Source organism: Cyprinus carpio, chromosome A18 (assembly GCF_018340385.1).
Source record: "Cyprinus carpio isolate SPL01 chromosome A18, ASM1834038v1, whole genome shotgun sequence".
Classification (NCBI taxonomy): domain Eukaryota; kingdom Metazoa; phylum Chordata; class Actinopteri; order Cypriniformes; family Cyprinidae; genus Cyprinus; species Cyprinus carpio.
Window position 1 is genome coordinate 16344472 of NC_056589.1, and position 26351 is coordinate 16370822.

The 26351-nt window shown below is 35.8% G+C and overlaps 2 protein-coding genes across 2 annotated transcripts; both read right to left on the reverse strand.

The window, feature by feature from the left end:
• Positions 1 to 310: 310 nt before the first annotated feature.
• On the reverse strand, positions 311 to 17379 carry LOC109066280 (E3 ubiquitin/ISG15 ligase TRIM25-like). The gene is made up of 8 exons (XM_042775811.1): positions 17066 to 17379; positions 15284 to 16077; positions 14142 to 14237; positions 13541 to 13789; positions 13390 to 13412; positions 13161 to 13309; positions 11124 to 11683; positions 311 to 514 (listed from the first exon to the last, which is right to left on the reverse strand). Exons 1-8 carry the CDS (start codon positions 17289 to 17291, stop codon positions 311 to 313), a joined length of 2301 nt encoding a protein of 766 aa, XP_042631745.1. The 5' UTR covers positions 17292 to 17379.
• Positions 17380 to 18478: 1099 nt separating this feature from the next.
• On the reverse strand, positions 18479 to 26215 carry LOC109066290 (CD81 antigen-like). The gene is made up of 8 exons (XM_019083298.2): positions 26069 to 26215; positions 24351 to 24465; positions 21175 to 21272; positions 20041 to 20115; positions 19846 to 19959; positions 19651 to 19752; positions 19244 to 19327; positions 18479 to 19138 (listed from the first exon to the last, which is right to left on the reverse strand). Exons 1-8 carry the CDS (start codon positions 26132 to 26134, stop codon positions 19076 to 19078), a joined length of 717 nt encoding a protein of 238 aa, XP_018938843.1. The 5' UTR covers positions 26135 to 26215; the 3' UTR covers positions 18479 to 19075.
• Positions 26216 to 26351: the final 136 nt, after the last annotated feature.

Genomic DNA, 26351 nt, shown 5'->3' on the forward strand with positions numbered 1-26351 from the left:
CCTTACAATATTAAAAATACAGCGTTGGTGGCATAATCTGATTGGCTGGAACACCGGAACAGTATTTTGCGGTGCTATGGAAGCTTGTTTCCACCATTGGATAAAAAATTGAAAAGATAATTGTGACTTTTTATCTCACAATTTGAACTTTTTTGAAGATTCAACTCCCAAAAAGGGGTTGCCAGTCATCAAAACTACACCCTCCTCTGGTTTAATTACGACTGGGATAAAAGCTGCAATTAGAGGGCAATTAAATCAGTAGGTAGTGTGATCTGTGGTGACAAATTGCATTTGGCTCTTGTGCTTTGGTTTAGCAGGTGGTTTCAGCGAGCAGGGTTGTCAGCTCTAATGAGATACGCTGGATAGATTGGAGGTTTTGGAAATCATCGACCGTGGCGATGCTGCACACAACAGCAGGGGCGCTGGGCTTGCTAGCCGAAACCCCAGGCTCTCTTTCAATACATAAAGCACTGAGACGTGTGGGAGGAAGAAGGAACAGGAGTGGGAGTATTAACTTTAGACAACAGGGAAAATAAGGACAGCTCTGAAGAGAAGACGGACAGGAGGAGGGAAAGAACTAGAGCGAAATTGTAGCTTTCAGGCTGAACCGTTTGTTAATGTTTCGTTCTGCTAAATGAGGCTGAAATGAAAGCAGCCTTTGACGCCAGTTAGAAAGAATAAAAAAGTATGAATGAGAAAGATCTGTGCAGAGGAAAACAGTCTGGGATGCGACACAACTTAAGATGTACAAATGGAGATATGCTGGCCAACATGTAATAGATGGAGAGGTAAACACGGCTGACAGGTTGATGTTTTTAGACACTGCACAGCTTTTAACTACTGAACAACAGAAATATAACTCATCATTAGACAAACAGCCATCATATGCCCATAACTGAAATAATGTCTCAATTATTATGCCTCAATTAATTTACAAAACAACCAGCCCAGCAAACAACATTGGTGACATTTTGTCATCATTTACTCACCCCCATGTCATCCCAAACCTGTATTTGTATTTATTCATTTTTTTTTATGCATATCAAAGAGTAGGCTGGGGCAGTCATGGCCTAATGGTTAGAGAGTCAAACTTGTAACCTGAAGGTTGCGGGTTCAAGTCTCAGGTCGAAGTGAATGTACAGTGCTCTCTTCCACCCTTAATACCACGACTGAGACCCTTGTGCAAGGCAACATCTGCTCCCTGGGTGCAACTGCTCTAGGTGTGTGTTCACTGCTGTGTGTGTATTCACTACTGTGTCTGTGCACTTGGCTGGGTTAAACGCAAAGCACAAAATTCTGAGTATGGGTCACCTTATTTGGCCACACGTCACTTCACACATATGCAGAATGTCCAGAAGACATTTTTATTTACAAAACCTTACATCAAAGTTGTCCTAAAATCTAAAACAAAATGTGTGCTTGTCTTAGGACAACTTTGGTGAACTTTTTTGATGTATGTATTTTATATATATATATATTATAATATATATATATAATATATATATAATAAATTATAAGTGACTTTACTGTCGCTTTTGATCAATTTAATGCATGCTCACTGAATAAAAGTATTAAAATAAAACAAATGACCCCGAAAATTTGAATGGCAGTTTAGATAGATATATTGAAGTTGGAAAGCTATTTATAAATTAACACGAAAAAAAAAAGATTTCCAATAACTTCAGAAAGATTACTCAAGCAGGAAATAAACTGAGCCAGCTGAATTAAAATGTGTGATACAATTAAAAGTAAAAAAATGCTTTCCTGCTTTTATCGTACGAGGAAAGAACTGTTTATATTACTCTCTTAAAAGCACAACCGTGATAGAATGAAGGAAATCAGATCCATGACAAGAATAAATCAGGGGCAAGGCAGGTAAAGTGAAGAGATGCTGCGTGACACAGGAAGTCAGAGCAGCATTTGTGTGGGCATTTGTGTCAGTCGGTTCTATATGAGACAGGCGAGCTGTAGGCGAGATAGATATATGTAGGGAGGTACAAAGAATTCGGTGACATCAATTACAAGATGTTTCATTTCATGGAATGGATTGACATATAAAGAAAGGTGACAACAGTTACTGTTATGAAATCCCTTTGAACAGCAGCAGTAAGGCACAGAAAATAAATGTGCTGTTGTTGATGCTGAATCTCAAAAGAAAGACCTCATGAAATGTCTTGACAAGTGTTTTCCTTTGATGAATTTATTATTAAATCATAATTTTTCTTATATTGAAACATTTTAGCCAATAGGCTTTTTTTGTACATTACAGTCTAGCAAAACTACGAAAGAAAGGAAATTCATGTCCAAGAAAGCATTTGTAAGCATCATCAATATTCTCAGTCTGTTTTATCATCTTCTATGTGTACACTGACATGTTGATGGCTAACTAGAAGAAATATTCAAAAACAAAAAACACAACTCAAAACAAAAGCTCATCTACTCTTTAAATGATAGTTCACCTAAAATATATTCTGTGACTACTTACTCAACTCATGTCATTTTAAACCAGTATGATTTTCATTCTTCTAAGAAATGGCAAAAGAAGATAAAGGTCCCTTTAATTCGGTCTTCACTTCAATATCTTTTTTGTGTATACTGTTTGCAACAAAGTTGGAAAAATATTCACCCACACATCATAATGACCCATTGTTACAGAACTCCAAGGAAGATGATGAAGACAAAAATAATCAGAAATAAAGTCTTTCATTTTAATCCACACGAATACAAGGAAGGAAACAACAGCAACCCATATAACACTAAACAATAACTGACAGTATACTGAACAGAAAGGAGACTTTAAATAGGGCAGCTGACGAGGGGCAAACAGGTGATGGGAGTAAACTAATCTTGACTAACAAGCAAACTAACTAATGAGCTAAAAAAAACAGAACAGGAACAAAAACCATATAAGGAAAAAAACAGCAACAGGTACTGTAGACTTAACAGAAAAAGACAATATTAAAATTTCATAATCCTAACACCTATGTTTTAATCATGAGGTGTTTAAACAATTACACGCTTGAGGAAAAACCTCTAGAGTATGCTTAAGATGTCACGAAGTCATAACCCAGAGTCTCAAAAAACAATGGCTTTGAGACTCCTAGATGTGAAGCCTCTAATGTGACAGCAATAATGTGATGACGTCATCCAGAGCCAAAATGAATGTGGCCAGAGAAAACTAGCCAGAAGCTGAAGAAAAAGGCACTGCTACAGGAAGGGCAATATCTATACAAGTCTTTGAAATGGAGTCATATTGCCTTATTGAGAGTTAAATGTCACTGATGAGCGACTTGTTCTCTCAATGCTCCCTTGTCTCTGGGGTAGACGATGACCATGTGTTCTTGCAGTGTTGAGCATTTCTCACTGTCTCCCCAACAGCCTCAAAGTCTCCAAAGAAATGACATGAATGAGATGAAACTGGATTCTCATGGCAAGTGACTTTTTGGGAGTCACAGAGGATGATTTATGGGGTGAATGCATAGATAAAGCCTTTTTTTCCCTTCTTTTTTCATACCAGACTTCTTAATGCTCAGGCCTTGGCACCTAATAATGACTATATTTAGGGCTGTGAAAAAAATCGAATACGATTTTCATGCGCATCTCTTCAGTAAAGACGCTCCTGTGATTAATAGTATATCTCCAGCACGTACGTTAAGATCAGGGTTGCCAGGTTTTCACAACAAATCCTGCCCAGTTGCTTCTCAAAACTAGTCCAAAACTAGCCCAATTGCGTTTCCAGGAGGTTCCCCGATAAAAATTGCATCCCGGGGTTAAAGTATACGTTTTTGTCAGGGTTGGCCTGGTAATATTCACATTTTAGGGGCTAAATATCACGTTATTGGTATTGGGATCGCTTCAACCCGCGGACATGAAAAACAACCGCAGACTTGGCAACACTGGTTCAGGTGGAGCGGCATTTACTACACAGAGCCGTAGTCCACCGACAAGCTACACAAAATCGCTTTCAAAATCGACAAAGAATCGCCTGCGATTTTAAAATCGATTTTGTGTAGATTGTTGAATCATGGCTCTGTGTAGTAAATGCCAACCAGTGTTGCCAAGTCTGCGGTTGTTTTTCATGTCCGCGGGTTGAAGCGACCCCAATACCAATAACGTGATATTTAGCCCCTAAAATGTGAATATTACCAAGCCAACCCTGACAAAAAAACGTATATTTTAACCCCGGGATGCAATTTTTATCGGGGAACCTCCTGGAAACGCGATTGGGCTAGTTTTGGACTAGTTTTGAGAAGCAACTGGGCAGGATTTGTTGTGAAAACCTGGCAAACCTGATCTGAACGCACGTGCTGGAGATATACTACTAATCACAGGAGCGTCTTTACTGAAGAAACGCGCATGAAAATCGTATTCGATTTTTTGCACAGCCCTACTATATATGCAATAATGACTACATTGTCTTGCTAACTACATGGCTACTCAACCCAATAAGAAATATGTGGACATGAAATCTTAATCTAACTTAATCTAATTTTTTTATTTAGTTTTGTTTATTATAATGTATTATCAGTTTATCAAGTAGGAGAAATTACATTATGTCCAATATTGTATTTATTGAATATAGTAAGCAGTTATATACATATTTTAAATTAATGTTGTTTGATCTTGCAAGGATGCTTGCACATGCTTAGGAGCTTGTGCTGTATGTACATTTGTTTTGAGTAGGCTAGCTGGATAAGTCGATTTCGATTAAAATAACTAGAATGTCAGTCTAAACTGAGAGATCTGTTCCATCCATCCTAACTGTGGTCTCGCTGAGTGACAGCTTAATAAAAGGACTGACATACTCTGTCAAATCTGTTTAATGAAAATTATGAGGATGAGAGAGGAAACAACATTGTTGTTAGTATACTTTATATGTCGACTGTGAGTGAATTCCCTCAAGTGAATAGTTCTGCTTGAATGAATTTGCTGCCAAAAGGAGCTGGTTATGTCACTTTTCATTTTAAGGTGGAATTCTTACACCGCATTTTCATGAATCTTAAGAATCTCTGACAGATTCAGTCATACGAGGATGATTTGAAAAGGCCTTTGAAAGGTCATACTGTATACTTTACAGTAATGACACTGAATTTAACACCCTCACAGATTTTACATTTTGACAGTTTTTTTCTTCACTATTGCCATTTTAACCCCAAGAAGTTAAAGGGATACTTCACCCCAAAATGAAAATTTTGTCATTAATCACTTACCCCCATGTCGTTCCAAACCTGTAAAAGCTCAGTTCGTCTTCGGAACACATTTTAAGATATTTTGGATGAAAACCGGGAGGCTCAGACTGTCCCATAGACTTCCAAGGTAAATAGCAGTGTCAAGGTCCATAAAAGGTATGAAAGTCGTCATCAGAATACTCCATCTGCCATCAGACATGCAATCTGGGTTATATGAAGCAACGGGAAAACAAAAATACACTGTTATTTACAGTTAGCATTCAGATTTGACTTCATAGAATTAATAACCAAATGATAAACCAAGTCCCCAACCTACTTTTTTCCCCTTCAGTTATCAGTTTCATTCATATGTACAGTACAATACAGAAGAAAAGGTTTTTTACTTATGTTACATCGTAGTTTTAAGCATTCATGTTTTTTGAGTCATGCATTCAAGGGTCAAGCATATGGAAAGGCATTTTATATACAGTATACACTGTGTTCCAAGTGTCAAGTCACACTGAGGACAGTGTCAAAAGTTTTGTCCTCTGAGAGATGTCTTTGAATATGTACATCAGCCAGCTGGTCATGTCCTCGGTCTCTGGCCATCTGTGCTAACGGCTGAAATGAACATCCTCATTGGAACAATGATAATAAGTGAAGAAAATTATGAGGAAATGTACCCAGTGAATTCAAAGTTAAATCACCAGAAAATAAGATCTGCCTTAATGGCACAAAAAAGTCTGCAAATCCCAGACAAAAGCTCCTTGCACTCTGGATTGCCGCTAGGTGTAGTATATTCGGGGATGTGGAGCTGTCAAATGTGTTGTTGCCAGGGGAACCATCTATAGATAGTATATAAGGAGATGTTGTATACACACACGGACAAAAAAGGGCTTCCTTAGGGCTTAAAGGAAGAGTTCATAAAAAATAAATACTTGCTGAAAATTACTCACCCTCACACCAGCCGAGATGTAGTTTAGTTTATTTCTTCATTGGAATAAATTTGGAGATATGTAGCATTACATCACATTACATCATCAATGGATCCTCTGCAGTGAATGGGTGCCGTCAGAACGAGAGTTCAAACAGCCAATAAAAACATCACAATAATCCACTCCATTTTACCAATAATGTATTAAGTAAAAAGCTGTTGTTGTTTTTTTAAGAAACAAATCCAAAATTAAGGCGTTTTACATTAAACCTTTAATTCTGACCAAAATACCATAATAATGCTTCAGTGAAAAAGTCCATCCCTGTTGTCTGCTCACATCAAAATCCACCAACATATTATTTCAGAACTGTTTTTGCTTGTAAACAGTGCTTTATTTGTGCATATTTCTTTCCTGATTCAGACAGGATGACTTTTACTCTGGAGAAAACAATATTATGGATACAAGACTTGTATTTTAGACGGAAGCAACGGTTTTATATTAAAAACATCTTGGTGGATTTTCATTACGCAAGATGTTATCTGATGGTATTGAGTCATGTAGATTACTTGTGGATTATGTTGATGTTTTTATTAGATGTCTGAACTATCATTCTGATGGCACCCATTCACTGCAGACAATCCATTGGTGAACAGGAATCAAATTCTTGGATGGGCTGAGGGACTAAATTTTCAGCAAATGTTCATTTTGGGGCAAAATATTGCTTTGATTAAAGTGCTCTTAAAGACATTATAGTTAAATGAGATTCTTATTATAATTGTGATTTATCTAAATATTGCCTATGCTTTTTAGAAACTTATATTTCAAGAGGGAAAAAAGTACATACCGATGCTTTAAAGTAATGGGAGAATTATAAGTTGAGCAGCTGTAAGGCAGCTCTGATGGTTCTGCCAGTTACAGCAGAGTGATGGAGCGGCTCTGTAGTGCACAGGCAGCTGGGAGTGAAATGACCCCTGACTAAATGTCTGTACCGCTGAGATAGAGCCTGGCTTAGGGCACAGGTTTGTTGCCATGGCAGTGCACCTAGTTTGCCTGTAAAACAAATGTGGAGGTGGAACTTCAGAGGAAATATTTCAAAGTAAAACCTCAAAAACTGCAAGAAATACAAACCGATATAGTTCTTACATAAAAAGAGTACCATTATAATTATAATTTTTTTTAGATTTAGATTAGAATTTTTTAAAAGATTTATATTATATTCATGACAATTTTTTTAAAAATACATTCAAGCACATTTAACCCCAAATTCTTATTTCTACATAGATAGATGATAGATAGACAGATAGAAAGATACAGTTATAAGACATAATTTAAATTGCATTTATTTACAATGTAATAAATGGTTACAGGCTAAATAAATGGCTGTATCTATGCAGATTTTTTTTTTTTTACAAGCAATGTATTACAGTAATGAGCATCTATTGAGAATAATAGGAGAATTACAAATACTGAGACACATTATGGCAATGAGGATTTGGGGAGAAGATTGTCAAGAGCCACAATTGAAAGAAATCTTAATCATTCTAAAATAGATTTAATTTACCTTTTTAAAAAAAAAAAAAAAAAAAATAGCTTGTTTTCTGGGATCAGGGTTCCCACATCTTGATTAACTTCAAATTCAAGAACTTTCCAGGTCCAACACCCTCAAATTCAAGGACTTAATGTGGGGACACATTTCAAGTGAAAGCAAGGTTACATTGTATTATCTTGTAAGATACATTGTTACAGTTTTCATGTTTCAAACACAACTATGCAAAAAAGCTTTTTTTTTTTTTTGCATTTATTTTTGGCCATGACAGAGATCTGATATTTTATTTGCTGTATTTCTGTTTTGCATATAACTGAAGAATATTCGGTACATCCTATACTGTATTCTAAAATGATCAGATATTAAGTTTTGCATGGATTTTATTGTAAAGCACTTAGGCTCATGTAACCAGAAGTTTTAAGATACATGAATATGCTTTTAAGTTTTTCTTACCTCATGGGTTTACATTATCTTAACAAGCAAAGCAATTCAACATTAATTTCACCGTGTCTGTCAAACTTTGAGGTAACATCGTAGTAGTTTTGTGCGTTTATGAACGTCATGTAGGGTGACCATATTTTAGTTTTCCAAAAAGAGGACAGTGGGTGCGGGGGCGCTGGGGTGTGGTTGGTTGGTGGTTAAAGTAGTGCCCAAAGTAGTGCAATGACCATATCCCAAATATCAAAACTGAAAATGTCATTTCCATTACTAAAATACATATTTTACAGTTACTGTTATGCACCTCGATCATAAACACAGCTAAAAAGCTTCCTACCAGTGGCCCTCCTTCACAAAACTTAACATCGAGCACAGTTTTATCATAGGCAGAATGCAAAATGTTTCAATACAAGCATTTCAGTCAAATGTAATTTAAGTAACATTTGAAACCTTTAACCCACGGGGGAAACAGATCAACAGATCCTGAGATTATTGACGAATATCTGATCTTACTTTACACCGAGTGCGCATGATCACGCAAAGAGAAGTGAAAGTGAACAGCGAGCGCTCATTCAAAAGAGATTTAAATACTCTGCGTATTGATAGATGCTCCCTGATGCACGAAAATTATGCAATATTAGAATGTTTGTGGGAGCGGGCGAGACTGGACACAAAAATCACGCGAGCGGGCAATAATAGTCAGAAATTCAGTGGGACCGGGATTAAGAAAACAGTCCCTTGCAGTGCTCTTATACAAACACACACAATCATTGGTGACTGTTGAAAGTACAAGCTGAAACCCCGTCATTTTGGGCGAGTCAGAAATCCCGGCTGGAGGCATTTTTTTAAGTCTAAAAAGAGGACGAAAAATAGGAAATATGGTCACTCTAACGTCATGGCAACGTACAACTTAATCTACACTTAATCTAACCTGTACATGAGCGTAACTAATGTAAATCAAGCAAGTGTTGGCGAAATAACACATTAGCGGACCAGACGGAATAATATGGAATTTTTTTCCATAAAACTTCTTGCACAAAATAAATTCAAGCACTTTCAAGGACCTGTGTCGATGTATGTTAATTTTCAAAAACTTTCCAGGGCCTTGAATTTTTTTTTCAGATTCACAAACTTTCAAGGATTTCAAGGACCCGTGGAACCCTGTGGGATTTTCAATTGTTTTTAATTTTTTACTATTTTTTAAAATACATGTAGAAAAGAATATTGGATGGTTGACTACTTAACATTTAAGGAAATCAAATTAATTGGATTTACTTGTCAATTAAAGGTTAATTAAGAAATGTACAATATAAACAAATTAATCATTTATCATCATGGCAGAAGTAGTTTAAATCTGTCAATACAGGCATGTACTGACTTGCCAAAAGGGTCTTATCACCTCTTCATTGTAATGTTTTCTTCATTTATCATTTGTTTTTATTAACCAGGCAATTTGTATTGATTTGAAATAAATTGGACTGTGGGTACAGAGAGATGTTCTTGGAACAGATGACTCACTTTGTCTTGCACTTGATGGACTCCTCCCACCAGTGGCTCAAATGAAAATAAAAGGGAACGTCGTTATTTACAAAACGCACAAAAAGTGAAAAGCTTTTCTGACATACAGTACTGTACAGAAAAAAAGCATTTGTTATGTTAAACATCTATGAAGCAGATAACACAGAAAATAATCAGACCATTTTTAAGAAACATCTGAATTTAATTCATTAAGCTTTGCAGCACAGTTCATACAATCTTTGTTTGATTTTCTCAGTATGAATTAAATGTCAACATTTTCCCTGTTTAGATATTGAACAAAACTGCCACCTAGAGTTGAAATGGAACATCCCCAATATAGACAGGCTGAAATATTACACTGCCAACAGCAGTTCAAAATTGGCAAAACCTATAAAAAATGACATGGATATGGTGGTTAATATTTCAAAACCATCAGAAAATTGCTTGAGATACTGGCAAAATATATATAAAAAGAAATCCCGGATAATGTTATTGAAAAACTCAATGTATATTATTACATTCATTCTAGATTGAAATAAGACTGAGGCTCCAGAAAAATAACTGAGTTTCATTTGGAATGTTTCACTTTGTCTAATCTTCATTAAAAATTTTAAGCTAAATGCTTAGCTTCAACAGATTTCTGACAAATATTTCCCCTGGCTTTCATTTGATATTAGCGTATATGAAAATACAGTGCAATTTCATATTTTACTCAGTATAAAAATACAAATTTATGTATCTAAAGTTACAAAATAATTCCTAACAAAAACATAAAAGGAAGCTCAAGAAATGGTTGAAAAATGTAAAAAGGCAGTGCAAGGCTGTTTTAAAAAACACAATTCCAAGTGATATAAAAATGGAAAAGTTAAGGAATAGTTTAATAGTATAATAAAAATAATACTGTTTATTTACTCACTCTCAGGCCATCCAAGATGACTTTTTTTCTTCAGCAGAGCATTAATGATGATTTTTAGGTAAACCCATGGTGATTTATACAATGCAAAAATCTGATAATAAAACACAAAATGATATCTCCACGGCCCCTGATGATATATTGAGGTCTGTGTAAGAAACTCTCATACGATGTGTGCATGGATGTGAACTGACAGCATTGTTGTTGACAACAGAGAGGGAGGACGCTTATGCAGAAGGTGGCTTGGTTTTAGCAAAATATTTATACTTGTATTGTTCGAAATGGTACTTTCTTTCGATCCTGCTGTTGTAAGCAACAACAACGTAAGTTCACATTCACACATTTGTCTGAGGCTATGGAATACAGGTGATAATATTGTAAATAATGTTCAGTTTCTTACTCAGACTGATCATTTAGCGTCATAAGACTTCTCAAAGTGACAGTACACCATTGACTTGCATTTTATAAATCACCAATTATGATGGGTTCAGCTCAAAATCAAAGAAAGTCACCTACATCTTGGATAGCCTAGGTAAATCAACAGCAAAATTTCATTTTTGGGTAAAAAACTACTCCAACAACACAACAAAAAAACAAAAAAGCACTATCCAGTCAGTGGTCTTGGTAAATATATCACAAAAGATGATGATCTGAGTTTTAGAAACCGCCAGCGCCGGATATAGTGGCTCGGTGAACGTATGCTCAAAACTGTAGAGCAAAGAAAGAGATCCCTCCCTGGCCACGCTATAGAAAGACAAGCGACCCTCATCAAAATTCAGCAGCACCCCAATCTTCCAGAGCTCAGTGGAACACACAGGTGATGCCACCTTATCATGTAGGGCTTCCACCTTTCCCTTCTCATAAATTAAACACCAAGAATTGGGGTAGAAGCCAATACGGCAGATGTCCTTTTGCCCCTTTCTGCCTATCTGTCCATCACAGACCCCCACCTTCCAGCGGCCCTCATCTAGAGGGACCTCCACTTCCCAGTAGCAGCGGCCTCCGTCTATGGCACGAGAGCCCAGCACCTGAGGGAAAATGTTGAAGCGTGACTCCTGCTCGGGGTAGTCCTGCTGGGTCTCGCTGTACTGCACCGTCCTGTTCTCATCCGACAGCAGCAGCTTTGGATGGACAGTATCAGGATCCAGAGTGGGGCTTATCCCATCTGCAGACAGAAACATCAGCTGTCATACAACAAGTCTTCCTGTTGTTTTACTTCACCAGGCAGCACATGTGAGCAACAGACAACAAATTACAAAATACTATCATAATAGTGTAATGAAGATATATATATATGTATAACCTACTATGTGTAAGTACAGTAGAGTGCCTGAGAGCAATTCTATTATTTGATAAATTTTCTTTCATAGCTCAAGAGACCACTAGAATTCCACCTTTCATCTTTTAATACTTAAAAAAAAAAGACCAAATACATACATACATACATACATACATAATATACATATATATATATATATATATGTGTGTGTGTGTTGGGTAGGAAATGTGTGTGTGTGTGTGTGTTATTTATTCCAGTGATCTTAAAGCTGAATTTTCAGGAGTCACTGCTCAGTGTCACATGATCTTTCAGAAATCATTCTAATGCTCAAGAAACATCACTGTTGAAAATGGTTAGGAAATTTGATCATTTTTTTTTCATCATTCTTTTGATTTTGATTCTTTGATGAATAGAAAGTTCAAAAAGAAAAGCATTCATTTGAAATAGAAATCTTTTGTGACATTATAAATGTCTTTACTGTCACTTAAAAATCCTTGTTTAATAAAAGTATTATTCCTTTAAAAAAATCTCACTGAACCAATTTGCCAATACAATAAAAAACAATTATCATAATATCACATTTTATTGAGCAAGCATTACAATCATCTTAATTATTAATATTACTGAAAAGTTTCACCTTTAAGGGGTAGTTCACTCAAATTAAAATTCTCTCATCATGTACTCACTCTCAAGTTGTTCCAAACCTGTACGAGTTTCTTTCTTCTGTTGAACATATAAGAAGATATTTTGAAGAATGTTGCTGGTGCACATTCAAAATACAATGCAAGTGAATGAGGTCCAGAAACTGTTTGGTTACCCACATTCTTCAAAACTTCTTCTTTTGTGTTCTGAATCGAAACTCATACAGGTTTGGAACAACTTGAGGGTGAGGGTGAGTGAGCTTTGAAATGCTTTAGTTAAACTGTACCTTTAAAATGCTCATTAAAGATACAATATTACAGTTCAGTCATACAGTACAAATTAGATTTTAAAACTAGTGTTACAACTACACTTCTTAACCTCACAGCCATGATAAAATGTTAACAAGCAGATACCAGCGACAGCGTAAACATCTGTTATTCATGGTAACATTTAACCAACAACCTAGAAATAACCTAGAGCCATCAAAATATTAGATTGCAGCATTATTAGAAACCAATACTACATCTAAAAAATATATATATATATATAATTTTTTTTTTTTTTTTTCAATGTTCGCTGCTTTAAAATATGTCAAAGTATGTATCTCAGACAGAGAACTTTACTGAGCTTGTTCTGAGTGGATTTCATCACTATAGCTCATTTTATACATTCTACCAGTGTTATAGTATGATTTTTAGTATGAAGTGTGTAAAAGACTCACACAGCAGTCTGAAAGGGTCTCGATGAGGCAGTGATATGAGCACAGTCTCCAGTCTCCTTTCAGTCCAGTCATTGAGACAGTCCAGTCGATTATGGTTCATCTCTTCAGGAGAGTCAAGATTTTGCACAGGGTCAGACAATTCAGTCAGTCTGGAGGAGGACATCACACAGTTATGCTTAATAAACATAATTAAATAATAATCAACAAATAAGTGAACCATTTTACTTACTGTCCTGCCATCTTGCTGTATTCCTGAAATAAACAGTAACAGTTGCTTTACACATATGCATTTGGAATTGCATTACTAAAATAAAGTATCCAAATAGGCATAAAAAATATTGATATTTCTATCAGTTTAAGATCACTGCTGCTTGTCATACCATGATGAAGGCCTGGTCCTGGTACTGTGATGCCCCTTCAGCACTGGTCATTCCCTGAAGGGTGTTTAATATGCTCTGGCTAGATATCAAAGCACCCTGTAATGTGTCCAGCTGCTGTTCAATGCTTCCCAGCACTCGGTCCTCTTCCTGGGTCACACAGAGTAATGCCTGCTCCTGCTCTTGCTCCAGAGCCACCTGCATGGCCTGATACTGCTGCAATACGGCCGCCCGCACGTCCTCCAGCCCTGCCTGCAAGAGTCAGAAAACATGAGGGAAGCGAAAGCTGCTGTACACAGACTTACCATTTAACTGATGCTATTGTATGCTCATTTATTACTTTCATTTATAAATAAAGCTTTTATTAATTTTAGTACTGCAACTTAAAATTATTTATTTTCAATAAGTTGATGTTTTTATTTAATACTGATATTTTTATTTTATTTCAGCTTTATTTCAATTAATAAAAAATGACTTTTAATAGTTTTAGGTTTAGTTAATAACAACACTGGACAAAGAGAGCTTAAACACACAAACTTCTTAAGAAAAATTTTTAATAACGAAAAAATAAATCATGTAACAATAAAAACCTCTCTCTACTTACCTGGACACCACGTTTTTTCTCACTGAGCTCCGAGAGTTTTTCCTGAATGGACTTTTCGGTGTTTTGTATTTTGTGCATCTCATCCTTCAGTGAGCCCTGAGAGATTAATGTAGATAAATCAATGAGCAACACCTTTTTTAATGAAGAAATTAATACTCTTATTCAGCAAGTATGCATTAAATTGATCAAAAGTAAGAACAAAGGCATTTACAATGCTACGAAAGATTTATATTTCAAATAAACGTTGTTCTTCATGTGAATTGTATTTTAAAATATATAAAATAGAAAACAGTAGTGGTTAAACGAATTGTAGTTGATCCGTGATCCGTACGGACCAAGCCCCACGGTTCGGCACGCATGTGATCTGCAGATTAATTGCAAAATTTAACCATAATAGAGTATAAGTTTATAATTTGTTTATCATTATATCGGATCCGTGCATCAGGTCTTAAAGGGACAGCAGCCTATAAATACTGCTGCTGTCATTAATGATCATCAAACAACAAAACAGCTGAGATAAAAAAAATCTATATTTAATTTATGCAGAAAACACTATGCAGTGATATTTTCCCTAATTATTACATTTCTGTATTTGAATACTAACAACCTTATTTTGCTTGTAACATATTCTGTTGTATTTATCCATGCTTTTATTTGTGTATTTGTTCTTGTTTTTACTGGCTGTTCACTTTTATCATGTTTAAACTTGCTTTAGTTAATCTAGTAGTATTTGCTGTAGTATCAAAAAAGTACTTCGCTTTAAGTAATAAATGGAAAGCAAGTTAAATTGAAATATTTTTCTTTTCTTGCTGATCCGAAAAATGATCCGATCCGTGGGTCAAAAACCGTAATGTGATCCGAACCGTGAGATTTGTGATCCGTTGAACCACTAGAAAACAGTTATTTTGTATTGTAATATTTCACAATATTGCTGTTTTTACTGTATTTTTGATCAAATTTACTTCAGAAACATGAAATAAATGTTACCAGCTTTTGAACAATAGTGCACTACTGTAGATCATATGCCTAAAAACTACAGTTTTTACACGCTATCTAGTAATCTGAATTCTGAGCCACATATTAAATCACCAATTAAAATGGAAAGGGTAAATGGTGTTTAAAATCATTCAACAGTCTCTCACCCTGAGCTCCTGCTCTGCCTCGCGGATGCTGATGCACTCGTGCCCCTTGTGCGACCCGACCAGGGAACACACAGTACAGACAGACACTGCACATGATCGACAGTAGATCCGGTTCATCTCCTGGTGCTCTTGGCATCTCCAGAGAGACACATCTTCCACAGCGTTCACCAGCGGGTGGCTCTGGAACACCGGCTTCTCCAGGTGTGCCCGCAGGTGCTCGGAGCACATGGAGGCCCCACAAACAAGGCAGGTCTTTACCGCCACCTTCTGCTCTGAACTGGGACAGTAATGACAAGGCACAGAACTGCTCCTGGAAAGCCTGTCTGATGATGTTGCAGAGATCCTGAGGGGCTCTTTCTGCTTTCCAGGTGTATGAGAGGTGGCACTGACTGCTGGTAATGGGTTTTTTTCTCCCTGAGGTGTGTTGCGTGTCCTGGGTGAGCCTGTGTCACTGCAGGAAGCCGCAGCATGCTGGTCTTGCTGAGGGGAACTTGTGTTCCTCTCAGGAGGTGATTCTAGTTGAGGAGGTGTGATCTCATCTGTTTCTGGAGGTGTGCGTTGTGAGGATGTGTCATGCGTAGAGGTGGTCCCCCCAAACACTGATGGAGACTGGCTTCCAGAAGAGCATTCGTCTGCTGCGGCCTTTCTTTTCTGCGGTGTTGATGAGTCTTCATCTGAGTCATAGTGACTGATGGAGTTATGAGATGTTGCACTGTGGAATGCTGAACTGAACTTCCTCTTCCCGTGCCATTTCTTTGAGTGCAGGTCGTACAGCTTCTTTCCGAATGGCCAATCTACATGAAAACATAGTGTTGCATTAATGTATATAAGAGTTTTATTGCTACAGTATGTGCATGCAATGTGTAACAAGGACACTGCATAATAAAGTGTTGCTGGGTTTTTCTTCAGCTTTTTTTAATTTTTTTTTCAAGGGGTCAACTTTATTTAAACAAACTAATTCCAGCAGTCTATTTTTGATATATGAAAGAAAGTAATAATTTCATAATTTAATTTTTCAATTTTACATTTTATTGTTTTACACTATCCTAGACCCTTTCGATATTCTTCAGCTATGAAAATCATTTGTACGATTTTTTTTTTTTTAATTCTGACAATTATTTCACTCAATACATTTTTCAAAAATTACACCTCTGGCATCATTTCCATCACAGCAAACAATTTTATATATATTATAACTTGTTTACCAAAGAGAATATGAGTGAGTGACAAGCTCGAGTTGAATTATCACTAGTGAACTAGTATTTGTTATTGCACAGAATTTCAAAATAATTTGTAACTGTAAAATTATGCACAGTGTAAAATATATATATATATATATTATATATATATATATATATATATATATATAAATTATTAAATAATGTGTATTAGAACATAAAAAAACTATGTATTAGAACCTAAAAATATATCCTAAAAAATGTAATTTCCATAACAAAATATGAAATATGGCTATGAAATACATATACATATATTTAATATTGCCATAATATTGTGGTGGAAATAGTCACTTTATAATATATATATATATAATTCTCCTGACATGTACATTATGCTGGACATTGTTAGCAGACAAATTGAATAAACCAGTAGTGAGAGTGTTAAAAAAAACTTTATAAGACTAATCAACAACAACAGATCAACACACAGGAGTAGTTGTGGCCTACAACGCCAAGACCAACTTACACATTTGCGCAACAATAACAACACACACATGTTCAAGGTCAACAAAGTATTTATTTTGTCCTCAGTTAATGAACGTACGTGTGTTTGATGCGTCTGTAGATGTTGACGCTCCGTCCGTGTAGTCTGGCAGATGCTGGTACTCGTATCTACACTCGGGGCAGTAATAAGGTCCTGTCTGAGATCCGCTCCACAGCTCTCTGATACAAGCGCGACAGAAGCTGTGAGCGCATGCCAGCGTCACCTGCTCCCGACACTCCTCATAACACAGAGGACATTTCAGAGGTTTGTCATTAGATGCGCCCATCTTCAGAAGCTTTATTTACAGCAGAACGACTCTCGATCGAAGAAACTAAACCGACCTAACAGAGAGTGGGCGGAGCCTCCCCTTTTGAATCATGAAAACACAACAATAACTACTCTCTTAAAAAAACAACACACAACAATATCTTCTCATCATAGAAGAATGATTTAACAACCATAAAATTACTAGGACACTATTCTTTTGTAACAGCGCCACCTACCGAATTGGATCACTAAAGATGGACGACATGGACAGCAATCAGAGTGAGTAACTTTACCGATTTTCAATTAAGTTTTATTTCATAACCTTAAAGGGATATTCCACCCCAAAATGAAAATTTTGTCATTAATCACTTATACCCCCATGTAGTTCCAAACCCCGTAAATGCTTCGTTCGTCTTCGGAACACAATTTAAGATATTTTGGATGAAAACCATGAGGCCTGTGACTGTCCCATAGACTGCCAAGTAAATAACAGTGTCAAGGTCCATAAAAGGTATGAAAGTCGTTGTCAGAATACTCCATCTGCCATCAGACGTGCAATCTGGGTTATATGAAGCGACGGGAACACTTTTTGTAAGTGAAGGAAAGAAAAATAACAGCTTTATTCAACAATTCCTTTGTCAACAGTCCCCTCTGTGTATCTCCATATATCAACGTATGCTGCTTATGCTCTTCTGTATCATCCACCCCAAAAGGATGCACTCTTTTCTTTCAAATCAAAGTTAAATACACGTAGAAACAGTATATCCTTGTGGCACGAATGATACAGAAGAGCATGTTATAACTGTTATTTACTTGGCAGTCTATGGAACAGTCACAGGCCTCCCGGTTTTCATCCAAAATATCTTAAATTGTGTTCCGAAAAAGGGGTTTGGAACGACATGGGGGTATAAGTGATTAATGACAAAATTTTCATTTTGGGGTGAAGTATCCCTTTAAGGTTATGAAATAAAACATGAAAATCGGTAGTTACTCACTCTGATTGCTGTCCATGTCGTCCATCTTTAGTGATCCTAAAGCGGTGCACAATACTAAACATTATAAATTCAACATAATAAAAGTAGAATTGTTTGTCCTAAACCTTTATGCAAATATGCTTTAAATAAGGTAAGATGCAATACATTACTAACAAAACGTATCATTCTATAACAAAAGGTAAGATGCATTCACTAACAAAAATTTGGCAGATTTGTTTAATTAGAAGTTTTATTAGAAATAAACTGAATGTCCAAAAAATAAAAATACCACAGGCTCATTGAAAGTTTGATTTGTTTCATGTGGGCTATCATTCGATTATCATGACATTATTATGGGTTGGTAAAGTCTAACGCATAATATGCATTCTCAGAAGACACAAACTGATGTTGCATAACAGATTCATAACATTTATCTCTTTATAAACATCACAATGATTTATTTCACAAACAAGCACATGCACACATCCTAAAAGCAACTAAAAGTTGAACAACAGACCATAAGAGCAATGTAAAAGCAAATCTAATAAAATGATTAAATAAAAGTAAAACAATACAACATAAAAGCAATGTTATCCAAATTACTGCCAATCACATTAATCCTTCTCCCTGATATTGGTTTATTATTAATAATAGCCCTTGGTTTTATATTCTGATGCCATTGGAAGTCCTCTCTACAAACACAGGGATCAATGTTCCGTGTGTGGACACTTGAACTTGAGAAGAGAGGAGATGCAGAAGTGAAATGGCCTCCTGCCCATCACTAGCAAAAATCAAACATTGCTGATCAGGCTAGTCATCATCCAGCAACTCAATATGCAGGAGCATTGCGGATTGCACAGCAGAGGACCATGGTGAAGATCATCTCAAAAACCTAGACACACAGCAGAGAGAGGTCACACACACAGCCGTTTTTAAGGGAAATTTTTGTGATTCCTAGCACAAGTCTGTAATTTTGCATGTTTGTGTTCATTCTTACCATAATGACAGCAATCACTAGGGCGGCCAATCCAATGACATGGAGTTTCTCAGTGAACAGATCCCTTAGCTTTGTGTGGCAACTCTGAAGTGCACAACATCAATAAATTAGTTTATCCGCAATCAAACACTGTCTGATATCAAATATATCACATTTTTTGTTGTTGTTTGTTTTTAGATCAACACTCAAAAAAATATTTTTGCATCTATTTGATTTCATTTAAATAAACATTTTCAAAATGCATTTATGTTTACATTTCTTAGAATCAGCGTAAATGTATTAATTGTGAAAACTATTAAACAAGTAAAAAAAAATTGAAAAAAAAAATAGTGGTTATGTGTTTACATTCTTGCTCAAGATCAGGCTGAATTGAAACATGATCTCTGTCATAAACATACAGAGGATACCTGAGAGATGAGTGGGTCAGCTGGGATGGTCTTTTTGGGACACAGAGAGGACTGGACAGCTGTGAAAAGTTGATTATCATCCCCTTTACCACAGCACTCCAGCTAGATATTGAGAGAGTGCAAAAAAAAGTAATAGGGATTATTAACTGTCCAAAACAGAGGATTTTGATGAAAGAATGGATTTTGGCAACTCACTGTGTCATGGAAGACCTCCAGAACTTTGGAAGCTGCCTGTCTGGATGGCGTATCCACGGGATCCAAAGCTTTAATGTATGCAGCATCATAGAAGTTAATGAGCTCAGTGGAGATCTGGACAGATAGAAAGCGAGAGAGTGACAGTCTTAAAATACAGATTTTCTGAGTGTATATGTACAGTATGTGTAGCCTTACCGTGTCCCTGTTAATAAAGCCCCATATTCCTGCTGCCACCTCACAGGCGAAGAGGATCACTAAACATGTGAAGAACTGAGGAAGAAAAGACATAAACTGTGTGATGAAGAAAACAATCATGGAATACTAAGAATGGTTCAGGAGATTCCAGATAGGAATTATCTTTAGTGAATTAATTGAAGCTTTCTGGGTTTGCATATACATTGACATGATGACTACACCTGTGAAAAAAGTGTGCTTAATTGTATGGAATGTTCAGTTATAGTGCACATTAAATATTTAAAGTAACTTTTTTTTAAAGCTGTACTTGCAGATAAAATAATATTAATAAAATAAAAAGCCACTTAGGTGTGTTTAAGGAAACTACACTTTCAAAGTTAGTATACTTTGTATGTAAAAAGTTCAAAAACGTCATCATTATGTGTAATTACAAACCATTTACAAATACATTTATTTATTTGACATACACGTTTCAATAGGAATTCTATTAAAGTACATTAGTAAAGTATACAGTGTTCACCATAAATGCTTGTCAGTACATTCAGCAGTACACCATATTTTAAAGACAATGGAAGTGCTTATAAAAGTTTAATGTAATGATGTATTTAAGTCCTACTTAAGTGGGTCTTTAAAAAACTTTAAAGTTCAGCTAATTGCATTGCAAACAATAAAACACTTTCATTTAACTGCAATTAACACGCAGCTAAGTGCCCAAAAACATTACATTTAAATCACATTAATATTCTTTTAAAGTAAATTAAAGTAAATTATTTCTGTAATAAATACTTAAAAATATGCTAAAGTGTACTTCTTTTTCACAAGTGTATTGTCACCTAGTAAGAAAATCTGATTAAATTATTGAACATCTAATGCATAAATCAATGGTTATTAATCTTTATGGATGAATTTTAACTCCTGAGAAAATAATACATGCCAGTTTGTAAATAATACATGCCATTATAGTCAGTAACTGCCTTATCATCATCAAATGCTACTGGCTAAAGTAAAACTACACCTATAATTTGGAACCACAAGTAAAGTGTAATTTAGTTCTTTTTAAAGATCTTTTGAAGATGAATTGTAAATCTCTTAAAGGCATGCAGCATGAATAGTATGAGTTGAGCAAAAACCCACCGTTCCTAAGAGACACTGAGATTCCTGAATAGCTCCATAACAACCAAGGAACCCCACAAACATCATTACAGCCCCAATTGCTATGAGAACATACACACCTAAAAGAGCAACAGAAACAATGTATGTATGAGCTTAACATCACAGTCAGAGATACATATTAATTGCACATGTTCATGCAGATTCTATAGCACTCATTCCTCGATTTTTATGAACAGCTGTTGAGATTTGTAGAAATACCAGAAGTAACTACAGTTAATGCAGTATGTTGCCACTAGATGGCATGTGTGCAGCTGTGTTAAACATTACCACACATTTGAACCCTCTCAGTACAGTAGATATTTGAGTGTATCTGAAACTACTGTACGTGCAGTATATAGTCATCAATCAATCCTAATGATAGATCAATAAATTGACGATGAATAAGTAATGCACCGAATAAATTGCAAGTAATTTTCTTGCAACTCAAAGCTGAGCTGGTTATGTCTATTCCTCTTCCTCTTTTTGCTAATTGTTTACAGTGGAATTCAGACAAACTATTCAACTGGAAAAAAAGATAATGTGGATTTTCCTGTTTGATTTGATATAGCAGTAGCTTTAAATGCTGCGAAAGTCAGACAGAGAGAGAGAGAGAGAGAGAGAGAGTATCTCATGCTTTAGGTAAAAGAGCACTTCACCATACAAACTATAAAAAGCCATGGGAAGATCGAGTCTAAACAGGAACCCTCTACATAACAGAGCCAGATTTGCTCTCTGTGCTCCATCAGAATTGGCTGTTTTGAAATTCATTCACCCACAACACCTCAGCAGCAGCTTAGCAACCACTCTGAACACCCTAACAACAATATATCTATGCACTATAATGTTTTCAGACACTTAACTGTATGTTAACATTCAATGCAATTAAGCGCACTTCTTTTTAGCATGGGTTGTTTTTTAGATGACGGTGTATTTGACTTAATGATGCAACTATGGGGTTACATAAGACAAAAAAAGTTGTGTATATGATGTATATACTTATATCCTATGATGATGTATCCTCTTTCAAAGATATGTCTCATTGGACAAAATACACAGCTATCCCTGCTGCACAAGCTCTACTCTCTCTTTAAAACTTATATTTAGGAATCTGTAAGTATTCTCCAGCCAGATTCCTCTGTAAGCTATAATGATTTGCTGGAGCGGCCAGGCTTGATCATATTTTTAGGGTTGTCTAACCAGCACTTAAGCGAGCACAAACACTGCTCGTTTTAATTTGTGGTGTAACGGGCACATGAGCAGCGCTTTTTCAATTACACAGATGTTCAGTAGCAGTAGGAGGGGAATGCTTCATCTCTCTCTTCTTTCCCCGGGTGGGCCAGACCAACAAGCCTAACTTCTTTAATCAGAAAAGGTTGTTGCTGCTATAAAAAGAAACAGGCGGAGCTCTGCTTCCTCCATGTACTTATACTGAGTGGAGAGAGACAACCCAGTGCTTTCTACAAAAATTAATGGGCGCTAACTCTACACTAGTGCCCACAACATGCGGTGCCCCTTGTGCCACTGAACTTTTTGCATTCATCTGCCGTGGTTAAGTGTGTAAACGTGAGTGTGTGTGCACATGGGTGGAGTACCACACCCTGTGGTAACTTTTAGTCTTTCCCTGGTTCTTTTAAAATACCATGTGGGAGTGTCTGTAGAATCACTGACTTCATGTGAAAGCAGCAGAATGCAATGTTATTAAAGAAAATACAAGAACGACAACATGACTACATCTGTCTACATGGCAAACAGGATCAAAGCTCTTATGCAATGAAACTGTGCTGCTGCCATCACAGTTGTTTAAATATACTTGTATACACACACACACACACACACACACACGGTTTCCATGTTTTATGGAGACATTCCATAGACACAATGGTTTGTACAAAACTGTATTTTCTATCCCATTACGCTAACCCTATTGCTAACCCTATCGCTTACACAAAACTTTCCGCATTTCTAGATTTTCAGAAAACCTCATTCTGTATGATTTATAAGTTGTTTTCCTCATAAGGACCAAAAAATGTCCCCACAAGGTCAAATTGTACTGGTATTGTGGGGACATTTGGTCCCCATAATGTAGGTAATACCAGGTACACACACACACACACACACACACACACACACACACACACACACACACACACACACACACACACACAGTGATACAGTGGCCCTCTCAGAGTCCAGCTTAAAACCAGTTTCCATCTTTTGAGGAAACATGCTTCTCTATTTTAAGAGTAATTGTTTCTCAAAGTTTACAGTGCAAAGGCTTCTAGATCATGCACATTAACAAACTATTGTAACAGCAAAAACATCTGGGCGAGGACAATGTTTTGTCCATTCATTTTGTTTGGTGTTTAAATTATTATAAAGAAAGAAAGAAAGAAAGAAAGAAAGAAAGAAAGAAAGAAAGAAAGAAAGTTCAAAACGAAAATCACCACCACCACTACTACTACTAATTATTATTATTATATTATTATTAATGATAATAAATATAACTAAATGTGTGAATTAATTCAATTAAATGTAAGTATTATTATTATTATTATTATTATTATAATTAAGTATTTATGCATTAATGTCACTATTTATACATTACAATCAGCATGTAAGTGACTGCATTACCTGTTCAAGTACAGTTACTTAATTTATGAATTGTTTATGTATGCTGCACGTCCTTCGGTTAAAATATTCTGTGAATTACTTAACAACACTATACAGGATTACATATAATAAAACAACCAACATGATGATGAATAACTTCCTAAATCTAAAATATTGCAATGCACAGTAAAAAATTTAGTATATAATTATACTGTAAGCGGATATAATTAATAACATCTGGCATAAGTGAGCATTTAAGTCGGAAATGAATGGGCACGATAATTTTCAGAGGGTTATGATAGGGTTTGGGTGGCTAGTTTAAATAACCAGGTTGGATAATTGGAATTAGAATGTAGATAACATTTTAAATCTGAACCTATTTGAAGGATAAGCAGCTGTTGGTTCCAATCTTAAAACTGATGATTGGTTTTATAATTGAACTTAATCATATTCTTTGCACTTAACATATTAGAATTTGCAAGAAACCAAATTTGTGATCAATGGTTTAGCATTTAGCCACCTTTAGTATGCGAGCGGCAATCACTTACTGATATGAAAGGTTCCTGGTGCTTGATTCCCCTCAAACTGGAGCATTAGGAGGCTGCTGGTTTGACTGTCATGACGAAGCCATAGAGCTACACCCAAAATCACACCGCCAGCCAGCTAAATATAAGAGAAGATGGAAAGGGGGGGGGGGGGCTGAAGTGGCTGAATATTTACTTGCGCCTTTCAGCAAAGATTCACCATTTAAATACTTTTTACTGAATACAACAGCTGGAATTTAAAATGCTTTAACAGATGCTATTGTCCAGAAATGTTTGTTTCAATTCTATTTCCTGAGGTCATTCCAAAGGTCATTTCTTTCTGCATTTGGGGAAGAAACCTTTGACAGGTTTAGTGTTATTCATGCACAAAAAAAGGTGGGGGTCCTTTAGTCTTCAGCTCTGAGAGTCAGGCCTCTGTGATACATTTTGTTTGATTATTTATTTATTTATTCTTGTAATTAGTGGAGCAGGAAGTGGCAGATTCAGTCATAGGATTATGGAAGTCAGGCCGATATATTTTAGTGTTGCTGTAAAGTACAATGACAGGAAACTACGTATCTCAAGAGGATTTGGGATTGGTGCTGTGGATATGATATAACATCATTCTAATGCAAGATAAAGGTCTTGAATGAAAACACAAATTACAATTTGTAGGCTTTTATTAAAATGAGTCTAAAAAAAAAATCACATGACTTTTATTTTTAGAATTTCCAAATTGGTGTAAACATTGTTTATTTTCAGTAATGAATGTTATTCCATAATGTTTGTTTTGCTGCTATATGCTAATTAGGCATTTCTCAAAACTCATGATTAGTTGATGTCATTGTTGTGATGTTTTTGTCAAAATAAGCTCTGCAGACTGTAAAACATTTAATAAATTAATTGCAGAGGAATGACTGTTTGAGCTATTTAAAAAAATCTTAAAAATGTATCAAATATATATTTTTACTAAATTCAACTTGTGATTGTGATTCACGTGTGATTTTGTCTCTCTCTCTCTGTTCTTTTATGGTGTATTTATGTTATGGTGTCCCTACAGTACATGGACATAATTATATGAGTGTAAAAATACAGCAAAGCCACAGCTAACCCTCACACAGGAGGCTCTCTGGAGCCTGAGACACACTTTTTCTTCTTGTCTAGGAATACATTAAAAAGAAAAACTCTGATGACACCATTTAGCTGACTGTGAGACGCAAAATAAACTCATTATATGCTTCACAAAATATTGTGCACAGAAACCTCCAATTATCTGTGACATGACCTGCATTTATTCCAGTTCATACTGTATACAGCCTGTGTACTAAATGTCTTTGAACCCCGGCTTAACAACATTAAACAGTGTGAAAAAAAAAAAATCTTTGAAAAGAATGGTTAAAAAAAATCTGGGGAAAAGCACATCTAATGGGATGATTGCTTACAGAGTCAACAGACTCATAAAGACTTCTGTGACTTTGGGATTCATTTAACTAAAAATGTCAAATTTTGTTCATTTATAGTATATATAGTGTAATAATAATATAGTAGTTTAATTTAAATAAGAAATATCGGTATAAAGACACATTTAAATAAGACATTTAAAATATGATACCATAAAATAACTTCTTTTTTTATTATAAAACAAAGCATTGCTTCAGAAATTTTCAATGGCAGTACAAGAAACGAGTAATAATAGTACAATAAATATAATTCATATAATATTGGTAAACAAACGAACTCACCCAGAAAATGAAGTTTAAGAAGAAGAGCATATATTTGATGCACTGAGAGCAGCCGGTAACAGCCATGGCTTGATCTGTTTCTCAGAAGGATTCTCAGAGTCGATATGCAGGCAGTCCGGATCTCTGAGAGACTGGGCTACCCACGACCTCATGTGTTTATATAAACTCACTGAGCCAGGACAGAAAAAAACCGTGTTACGTGCCAAGCTCTGCCCCACATTACATATAAAAACCTTGTTTTAATTGATTAAACGGCAATTCACATCAGTCAGTACAAAGACTG

Bases quoted from the DNA above. Each gene is read 5' to 3' on its own strand.
- LOC109066280 (XM_042775811.1), bottom strand. From the start codon at position 17,291: ATGGGCGCATCTAATGACAAACCTCTGAAATGTCCTCTGTGTTATGAG. The intron at 13,790-14,141 runs GTAAGTAGAGAG...TGACTCTTGCAG, and splicing joins AGAAAAAACGTGGTGTCCAG to GCAGGGCTGGAGGACGTGCG. The intron at 515-11,123 runs GTGCTTTTTTGT...TGTTGTCTAAAG, and splicing joins CCAAGACCACTGACTGGATA to TTAATACTCCCACTCCTGTT.
- LOC109066290 (XM_019083298.2), bottom strand. From the start codon at position 26,134: ATGGCTGTTACCGGCTGCTCTCAGTGCATCAAATATATGCTCTTCTTC. The intron at 20,116-21,174 runs GTGGGTTTTTGC...TTTCTTCCTCAG, and splicing joins CTCAGTGTCTCTTAGGAACG to TTCTTCACATGTTTAGTGAT. The intron at 19,139-19,243 runs GTAAGAATGAAC...CTGTGTGTCTAG, and splicing joins TAGTGATTGCTGTCATTATG to GTTTTTGAGATGATCTTCAC.